This window comes from Athene cunicularia, assembly GCF_003259725.1.
Source record: "Athene cunicularia isolate RWA chromosome 1 unlocalized genomic scaffold, athCun1 chr1_part4, whole genome shotgun sequence".
Lineage (NCBI taxonomy): Eukaryota > Metazoa > Chordata > Aves > Strigiformes > Strigidae > Athene > Athene cunicularia.
In genome coordinates this window covers 490471-500186 of record NW_020799094.1, presented here as the reverse complement: position 1 = coordinate 500186, position 9716 = coordinate 490471, and the positions used below count along the sequence as shown (strand labels likewise).

Below are 9716 nucleotides of genomic sequence, written 5' to 3'. Positions count from 1 at the left end.
GCCTGGGGCTGGCTGTCCACGCGCAGGTAGATGGTGCCCGTGGTTTGGTTGATGGCAAAGTATGGCGAGGGCTTTGCCAGGGAGTAGAGCACAACGCCGTCGGCCCCCTCGTCCTCGTCTGTTGCCAGCACCCGCCCGATGCTCTGCCCTTTGTGGGCACCCTCAGGGACCTCGAAGTTGAAGGAGGGGCTCAGGAAGATGGGGTCGTATTCGTCCTCCCCTGTCACCAGCACCCGCACGGTCACCGTGGCGGAGGCGTTGCCAGCGTCGGTGGCCCTGACCAGGAGCTGGAAGGCTTTGGCTCGTTCATAGTCAAAGGTGAGCCGGGAGCGCAGCTCCCCGGAGCTGCTGTTGACGGTGAAGGCGTCCCGGCCCTCCGCCACACCGGGCTCCCCCGCCGCTTGCTCCAGCACCGTGTACCGCAGCTCCCCGAAGACACCGGTGTCGGCGTCGACGGCGCGCAGCGTGGTGACCAGCGTGCCAGGAGGCAGGTTCTCCCGCATGCTGGCGCTCAGCACCTCCACCGGGAAGTACGGCTTGTTGTCGTTGACATCCTTCACCTCGATGGCTACCGGCACCAGTGCAAAGTGCCCGCCTGGCACGTCCGTGGCCTGCACCACGAGCGCGTGCAGTGCCTGAGCCTCCCGGTCCAGGGGCCGCGCCAGGCACAGGGCCCCCGTGCTCTCGTGGAGCTGGAAGAGCCCACGCTGGTCGCCTGAGCTGATGGTGTAGCGAACGTGGCCACGGGGCCCTGAGTCGGCGTCGTGGGCCACCACGCGCAGCAGCTCCGTGCCGGGTGGCGCGCTCTCGCTCACCGCCGTGCGGTACTCGGCTCGGGCGAAGACGGGCGGGTTGTCGTTGACATCCCGCACGGTGATGAGCACGGGCACTGTGGCGCTGCGCTGCGGCAGGCCCCGGTCCGACGCTGCCACAGTGAGGTTGTAGACCGGGATGGCCTCAAAGTCCAAGGGCTCCACGAGCACCAGGGCACCCTGCGTGCGGAGGTGCCCCCCGGCCCAGGCCACCCGGCTCTCCACCTGGAAGGCGTTGCCACTGTTGCCGCTGACGATGGTGTAGTCGAAGCCGGCGTTCTCCCGGGAGAGGTCGGCGTCACCGGCCTCCAGCGTCAGGACAGTGGTTCCGGGGCGCAGGTCCTCGGGGACACTGGCGTTGTAGCGCGGCACCTGGAAGCTGGGGCTGTGGTCGTTCATGTCCAGCACCTGGAGCTGCACTGTGGCCCAGGATGAGAGGCTGGGAGAGCCGCGGTCACGGGCCTCCACCACCAGGTCCAGCGTGGGCTGGCTGGCGTCGAATTCCACCCGCCGGACGGTGAAGAGGGTCCCTGTGAGGGCACAAAGCCAGAGTCAGCGCGGGGCCAAGAGGGAGCTGGGGAGGGCGTGAGGGGCATGGGCTGGAGGAACGGGCGTCCAGGATGCTGCGCCGGGACTGCTCGGTGGCCACGGCACCACGTCTGCCCCACTGGCCTCTCCAGAGAGCGACCTGGCGAGGGGCCGAGCCTGGGCCAGTGTGGGGGCACCTCCCTCCGCAGCGCTGTCAGAGCCCCCCGCGGACCGGCCCCGCGTCGCAGCCAGCCCCGGCCCCGCGCACCGTTGCTGGGGTCGATGGCGATGTCAGGGCTGGGCACGGCCAGGTGGAAGGTGACGTCCCCGTTGCTCCCCGAGTCTGGGTCGGTGGCGCTCACGGTGAGGATGATGCTGCCTGCGGGCGTGTGCTCCGGCAGTGTCACCTGGAAGAGGAGGAAGCCCCAGTCAGCGCCGGGTGCCCCAGGGAGGGGCCCGTTTCTCCTTGCCCGGAGCCAGCCCGCAGCACCGGGAGAAGGCCTGGGGCTGGCCAGCGCACCGACAGCCAAGGGGGCCCAGCTGCCCGCTGCCCAGGTCCCGTCCGCACAGCACCGAGCCTTGTTAGTGCGGCTCCCACCCAGCTTCAGCATCCAGTTCCCAAACCTTTTCTCTACTTTGCTGTGCTGAAGAACTCCTTAATAGCTGATAATTTCCCAACAGAGGGTATTTTGCACCAAACAAGCCCGCTGGTTTTGGTGTGCCACACGGCACGTACAAACGAGCAGTTCCGCTGGTCTGTGCTCTCACAGCCTTCGAGCCTTTCCGGGGCTTCCCAGCTGCTCGTCCCTCTGCTCCAGGGACACAGCACATCGCTTTCGTGCAGCGACCTGCCCGTGGGGCCCCAGGCCAGGCCTCACCACGCACCCTTGTGCAGGCTGTGCCGCGGCTCCCACCTCTCCTGCCCTTCCCACCACTCCCACCCCCGCCAGCACGTGCAGTCTGCTCGAGGGGTGTCGGGGTGTGACGGGAGCCCAGGAAGAGCGCCCAGGCCTGGCTCAGACCCCTCCTCACGGGGATCTCTGCCTCTATGGCCGGGTGAGCAGGGCGGGAGCGGGCTCGTGCGGGGCGGCCGGCGCTGCCTGGGGCACCCGCGGGCACGGTACCTGGTACAAGCCCTGGCTGAAGATCGGTGCGTTGTCGTTGACATCCTCCACGATGACGGTGAGGTTGGCCTCGGTCTCGTGGCGGGTGTCAGAGGCACGCAGGGTGAGGGTGTAGCGGCTGCACTGTTCGTAGTCCAGCGGCGCCGTCAGGGCGATGCGTCCCCCATACCGCAGCACACTGAACGTGCCCGCGGCGTCGCCATCCAGCACCAGCGTGTAGGAGAGCGTGGGGCCCGAGTCCACGTCGTTCCCGGTCAGCTGGGCGATCTGCGTGCCCAGCAGCGTGTCTGTGCGGAGGAGAGGCGTGAGCAAGCGGCCTCGTCTCCCTGGAGAGGACCTGGCTCACGCAGGGGGAAACCAGCTCAGCCCAGAGCCTGAGCACTGGGGACAAGAGGGGGGACTCTGGGGGTCAAGGGGAAGGTCTTGGGAGCCAGGCAGGGCAGGTGGAGGCTGGCACAGGCACAGGGCACACGGACCGAGGACAGAGAGCGGGCAGGGCAGGCGTGTGCAGCCAGAGCCCCTGCGGTGCGGGCAGGGGCCAGGGGGGAGCTGGGGATTCAGCTGGTGCCACCACGGACGGGGCCGAAGAGCTCGGGGGTAGCACAAGCCAGCCCTTGGCACAAGGGGGGTTGGCACAAGCCAGCCCTTGGCAAGGGAACGCACGGGCCCCTCTGGGCCTTCTCCCGACCCACACGGCACCGTCGGTGAGGCGTTACCTCGCTGGGCCCAGCTGCACTTACTCTCTGGGACGCGCACCTCCCAGGGAAACGGGATGGTGGGGCTGTTGTCGTTGACGTCCATCACCACGACCGTCAGTGTGGCAGAGCCCACGAGTGGCGGAGTCCCTCTGTCCATGGCTGTTACCACCAAACTGCGGGCAAGCACCAGAGTCACCGCCGCGGCCGCACGTGCGAGGCAGCACAGGCAGCGTCTGGAAGGCGGCGGCGGGGCTGCAGCCTGTCCCTGTGGCACTGGAACCGCGCGCAGCATCTGGCGCATCTGGGGCGACGGATACGTGCGGAGCGTCTGGAGAGCACGTGTGGGGCAGTGGAAGTGTGTGCAGCGAGAGCACAGCGGGGCAGGGCAGCGGGTGGGCATTTGGAGGGCGGCGGGGCTGGGTCCAGCACCCGGAACACCCGAGCGGGCGGGGAATGGGGGCACAAGGGTCTGGAGCACATGGGGGGGACGCAGGCAGGGCTCGTGGTAGGGTGCAGCAGGACAGGCACCTGGAGCACGTCTGGGTGCTGGGGAGCGCGTGAAGCCCCTCTGTGGAAGGGTGATGGGCATGGGAAGGGGATGAACGCCCGAGGCCTCCCCATGCCTGGGAAGGGAGACCCGCAGCCCTTGGAGCACGCGCGGGCGGCAGAGAGCGCAGCCTGCACTGAAGTTGTTCCTTGTGCCTGGACCGTGCACGTGTGGAGGGCAGAGGAAGACTCAAATTCAATGTGTTTGCCATCATCTTACACGCCTGTGGCCAGACTGGCTGGATGATGCCCACGGTGTGTGCACACAGCGAGGCACCCAGAGCACCTGGGCTGAACCCGGGAGGAGCTGCAAGAGGGTCCAGGGCAGGGCACAGCGCCCGGAGCGCGTGCGGCGGGGCAGAAGGGCGCAAGGGGCAGCGGGGAGGGACTGGGCGTACGTGGTCTGGATTGAGCTGGCAAGGAAGGGAATGGATGCAGGCTCCGAAAAGAGCCCACCGCCCCCCTCACAACCCTCCCCGATTTGCAGGGACCAGGCTGGGCAGAGCACTGGCTCATCCCAAGGCCATCCGTCATGCCTCCAGCACTTTTGCTCCCCACATGAACACTAAGTTCCTGCTGTTGGGTGAAAACATTTTACAGACGGGGCTGGGACAGCTTTGGGTGGCACGGAGTAGCAGAGTGTCCTGCACAGCCCTGAGGGTGCTGCTCCACAGCTCTGCCCGCCTCGTACCTGCGGCAGCAGTCAGTCTGGCTCCACTCACCGGGTCTGGGACCAGATCTCCCTGTCCAGGATGGCAGCAGTGGTGATGGCCCCAGTCTGAGGATCGATGTGGTACAAGCCTGTCATCGGCAGGGACTGGTTGATGGCATAAGTGACCTGCCCGTTGGCTCCCTGATCCAGATCATCTGCCAGGACCTGCAAAGCCACACGAGAGACCCAGCAGTGCAGCCGTGGAGCCCTGCGAACCACAGGCCTCCAAAGCCAGAACTCTGCTGGGCGTCAGCCCCGGGCCTGGGGCGCAGCCCCACGCTGGCAGCGAGGCCCCGTGGCCGTTTGTGTCCCTGGCGATACCTGGATGACTGGCGAGTCGTAGCTCTGGGACTCCCAGATGAACGCCACGTAGTTCTGCAGCTGGAAGCGTGGCAAGTTGTCGTTCACATCTTGCAGGTTGAGGTTTATGGCCATAAAGCCGAAGGAAGCTGCCGTCTCTGCCTGGACCACCAGGCGCAGGCGGGGGCTGGCCTCGAAATCCAGGCTGCTGGAGTCCTGAACCGAGATGGCGCCTGGGAGCAGGGAAGCAGCACGGTGGAGCGGGGGCGAGTGGTGCCCCAGCACCTCCACCCCTCATCCCCTTCCTTTGGTCCCTTGGTCTCAGGCCAGCCCTCTGCTCATCCATCCCTTCCCGAACGGACCCAGCGAGCCCAGGGAGCTCCTGCGAGCCCTCCCCGAACGGGACGGCTGGCCCAGGCCCAGGGACCTGCCTGGAGGGTAAATCCTGCCCCTGGCTCAGGACACGGCCCCTGCTCCCATGGACCCGGGCAGTTTCAGAGGGCTCCACGTCAAGCCCCCGCAGGAGCGGCCAAGCTGCCAGCCCGGCTGGGGGGAGCGCCAGCAGCTCTGCGGCAGGGGCTCCGAGGACAGACGTCCCTTCCCATCCTCCCGCGGCTGCGCACCCGGGCTTCTGTCACGTCCCCCCCGAGAAGGTGGAGAGCCCCAGAGAGACCCAGAAACGACTGCAGCATTGCCACGGGCCTGGAACCATGGGCACGGAGACGCCCGAGCTGACGGGATGAAGGGATGTGAAGGGACAGGGATCAGAGGGGACGTGACTCTGCGACCCCCCAGGCCGCAGCATGGCGTGGCAGCCGGGCCAGTGTCAGAGCCTCTGCCAGGGGCACCGTTGGGCACCGTGAGCCACTGGTCTTCTCGCCCAGCCTGGCTCTGAGCTGGACAGACAGGACAGGGCTCGGCTCTGGCAGCCCCATGGCCAGTCTGGGGGTCACCGGGGGTTCCTGTCACCCCCGGGCTGTCACAGCAGCCCCTTTCAGCCCTGGGGGGCCGCTCTAAGGTCTCCCCGGAGCTTCTCTCCTCCAGCTGAACCCCCCAACTCTCCCAGCCTGTCCTCACAGGGGGGCTCCAGCCCCCCCAGCATCTCCGTGGCTCCTCTGGCCCCGCTGGAGCAGGTCCGTGTCCTTCTGCTGTTGGTGCGCCCGAGCTGGACCCAGCCCTGCAGGGGGGTCTCCCAGAGCGGAGCAGAGGGGGAGAATCCCCCCCTGGCCCTGCTGCCCCCCCTGCTCTGGGTGCAGCCCAGCACACGGGGCCTTTCTGGGCTGTGAGCACACATTGCCAGCTCATGCCCAGCTTTTCATCCACCAGTACCCCAAGTCCTTCTCCTCGGGGCTGCTCCCAATCCCTTCATCCCTCATCCCCTGCTGATACTGGGGGCTGTGATATCCCAGTCTCTTCTGAACTACAGGGCAAGCGCCGACCTCGCAGCGAGGCACCCCCCACCCTACCCTCAGCCAGGCTTTCTGGGTGCCAAGGCACGTGTGGCCCTTCCAGGGTTGTCCCTCATGCCATGGGGTGCAAACCAAGCCAGCTCGCCCAGTGTCTCTGGGCAGCACCCTGCAACCCGCCTCACGGCTCCGCCTGGGCTACCAGGCACCCGCCAGCGCCGCTGGCCCGCTCAGCACTGCCGCCCAGGCCCTGGCAGAGCACAGGCTGCCTCCGTCCCGCCCCTCCCTGGGCGGCCCCGGTGCTGTACCTGAGCCGGGCTGGATAAGGAAAGCGTTCTTCTCATTGCCGCTGACGATGCTGTACGTGATGCGCCCCGAAGAGCCCCCTGTGTGCGTGGCTTGGATGCTCGTCACGGCAGTGCCTGGAAGAGAGCAGAACGGCGTGAAGGGGCAGCAGAGTGCCAGGGAAGGTGGCAGCGAGGGCCCGGGCGGTGTGTGGGCAGCGCACACCGTGCCACAGGAACACAGCTCTGCCCGAGGACGCTGCTGCCAGCGGGAGCGAGACCTAGTGGTAACTTTGAGCCGGGAGCCAGGATCTGTGGGGCCTGTCCGTGGGCCCTCGGTGGGCTCGCTGCGACCCTGAAGCCCTTCCAGGAGCAGCTGTGACTGCCTACACTGCTCTGAACCCACAGGGGTTGCCACCCTGGACCGCCTGGGCACCAGCCAGACCTCTGGGTCTGCCCAAAGCACCACGGGGCTCCTCAGTGCTCCCTGGTTTGAGTTTCCACAGCCGTGCCAGCCCAGCGCCCCCCTCCTGCCCCGTCCCGTCCCATTTCATCCCAGCACTCGCTGGTCGCTCTGCCCGGCTGGTACCTGGGGCAGCGTTTTCTGGCAGGGCCACGTCACTGGTGCTCCGGGGAAAGCGCAGCCCCCGGTACGGCTCCTCCTGCACGTGGATCACCACCACGCCGGTGGAAGAGAGCGCCGGCTGCCCCAGGTCTGTGGCCAGGATGAAGAGCGTCCGCTGGCGCTGGCTGAGCGAGCCCAGGGGCTGCAGCAGCTGGATATCCCCCGTGTAGGAGTTGATGGCGAAGGCAGGGTTGGGCGTGGCGAGGCGGTACAGGATGGAGGCGTTGGCACCTGCGTCCCTGTCCTCCGCCCTCATGGTGGCCACGACCTGCTTGAGCGGCGTGTGGCGGGGCAAGGCGACAGTGAGCGGGCTGTGCAGGAAGGCAGGGGCATGGTCGTTGACATCCCGCACCGTGACGGTGACGCGCACAGCCGCGCTCTTGGGCTCCCACGGGGCCGCGTCCACTGCCCTGGCCAGGAAGCTGTAGCGGGGGTGGCGTTCCCGGTCCAGTGCCTGGGCGCTTCTGACGCGCCCGCTCTGCGGCTCCACCTGGAACGTGCCGAGGGACTCATTGCCCAGGTAGTAAGAGACCTGCCCATTGGTGCCCTCGTCGGGGTCTTCAGCCACCAGCTGCAGCACCACAGCACCAACAGGCAAGTCCTCTGGCACCTCCACCACGTAGCTGGCCTGAGCGAAACCAGGCGCGTTGTCATTGAGGTCCAACACCCGCACGTTCACTGCCATGGTGGCACTGCGCGGGGGGGTGCCGTGGTCTTGCACCACCACTGTGAGGCTGTAGGAAGCAACTTGCTCCCGGTCAAGGGCACGTGCCGTGGAGAGGACACCAGTGACTGGGTTGAGGCTGAAATCCTGCCCAGGGTCTCCATCTGGGAACGAGAGGGGGGGTAACAAGGCAGCGTGACTATAACTGCTACGAGGAAGGACCTGCCCTACGCTGTCCAGAGAGGACACCGTGGAATCCACCCTAGCATGGCCTGGCAGGGAGGGTCGAGTGAGCTGTTCCCTGTAAAGCCCCAGTGGGACTGAACCTCCTCGGTCCAGTCCCACGTGTGTAAGAACAGGCCAGTGCTGCTGCCACAGATAACGCACGGGGTGGTAACGGCAGAGATCTCCCTTCACAACCTGGAAACTCAACGGGTCAGGAGCCAAGAGAGGCAGGGAACGAGTCCAGGCCTGGGGAACGAGGGAGTGCAGCCTGGCCAGGTCTTGGGGTGCTCTTCACTGGGGGCAGAGGAACCGGAGGGCTGAGGGGGCAGCAGCAACGTGTAGGGGAGAACTGAAGCGGAACAGACGCTGCCGTGAGCCACCCGGGGTGGCGAGCCCTTGCCTCCTGCTGAGATGAAGGCACAGAGCTCCCTGCACACCTCACCTGCCACGTGGTACTCCAGGCGCCCATTCTCGCCGCCGTCGGGATCGGTGGCCCGCAGGGTGTAGAGTGCCACACGGCTTTGGTTCTCAGGGACCTCCACGGAGCAGGACGCACTCTCCAGCTGTGGCGCGTGGTCATTCTCATCCCCTACCGTTATCCGCACCGTCACTTTGGAGAGGTTGGGGGGCAGGCCCCCATCCCGAGCATAGACTGCAGGGACACAGCAGGAGCGCTGCAGGCTGCCCTTCTGCCTGGCCGCGGCACACCCCAGCACCCGGTCGCTCACAGGGGCAGCCAGGCACGGCCGCCCCACAAGCCCCGCAGACCCCCATCGCCTCCCCGGGCCCCCCGCCCCGAGCTGCCGCACCCCCACAGCAGCACAGCCCTACCCGTCAGCACGTGCTGCTCCTGCTGCTCGCGGTCCAGGGGCTGGGTGGTGACAATAAGCCCCGTCTGTGGGTGGATGGAGAACGGCCCCCCCGAAAGGCCCCCGTAGGACACCTGCCCATTGGCACCTGCAGCGGGAAGGTGGTTGAGGGCAGTCCAGCAGCAGCCCCCACAGCCTCTCCCTCGGGTCACTGCCCCGCACCTCCCTCCTCCCAGGCCCCCCCCAGCCCCGCGCTGTTGGCAGAGGATGGTCTCGCTCCCTGCTGAGCAAAGCTGGGGCAGAGCTCTGTGGCGGAGGGAGGTCCCAGCCCAGCTCGCGGAAGGGAAAAAGGGCCAAGGAACCTCCGAGGAAAGGGGAGCACTGTCTTGGGGAGCGGAGGGGATCACAGCCCCTGTTCTCACTCTCAGCCCATCTCTCATCTCCAGGGCAGGTAAGGATCCCTCCCTCCGTGGCCAGCCAGGCTCTCCCAAGCCAGGTGGGAGGGAGCAGAGCGTGCCCAGCCCCAGGTGCTGCATCTCCAGGACAGACCCTGAGCGAACCGGGCAGCTCGCCCTCGCCCTGCATCCTCACCCAGGTCCCGGTCCGTGGCCAGCACCTGCAGCACGGGGCTGCCAGCCGGCAAGTTCTCCATGACGTGTGCTTCATACTCCGGTTTCTCAAAAGCGGGAGCCTCATCATTGACATCCAGCACCAGCACGGACAGGAGCTGCGTGGCGGAGCGGCGTGGGAAACCGTGATCCACGGCCACCACGGTCAGGTTGTGCTGCACCACCTCCTCCCTGTTCAGGGCCCGCACGATGGAGAGCGCACCTGCAGGCACGGGGAGAAGGGCGAGCTGGGGCTGGGCGGCGCTGGGGCCGAGCGGGCGCTGTGCTCAGGGCTCTCCGCATCCCACGAGTCTCCCCGCTTTGGGTTCCCAGCCCCTGCCCTCCCGCCGCGCACCACGCTGCGCCCCCGTGCAC

General features: G+C 67.3%; 1 protein-coding gene across 1 annotated transcript in view; it reads right to left on the bottom strand.

The window, feature by feature from the left end:
* DCHS1 (dachsous cadherin-related 1) overlaps window positions 1–9716 on the bottom strand; it is a 142731-nt gene that overhangs the window by 100396 nt on the left and 32619 nt on the right. Inside the window, exons 11-21 of the mRNA XM_026841283.1 lie at window positions 9325–9564; window positions 8756–8881; window positions 8367–8576; window positions 7000–7863; window positions 6435–6548; window positions 4742–4953; window positions 4431–4585; window positions 3205–3335; window positions 2465–2751; window positions 1609–1747; window positions 3–1342 (exon numbers count right to left, since the gene is read on the bottom strand). Coding sequence (XP_026697084.1) covers window positions 3–1342; window positions 1609–1747; window positions 2465–2751; window positions 3205–3335; window positions 4431–4585; window positions 4742–4953; window positions 6435–6548; window positions 7000–7863; window positions 8367–8576; window positions 8756–8881; window positions 9325–9564 — 3818 coding nt within the window. The remainder of the gene's footprint in view (window positions 1–2; window positions 1343–1608; window positions 1748–2464; window positions 2752–3204; window positions 3336–4430; window positions 4586–4741; window positions 4954–6434; window positions 6549–6999; window positions 7864–8366; window positions 8577–8755; window positions 8882–9324; window positions 9565–9716) is intronic.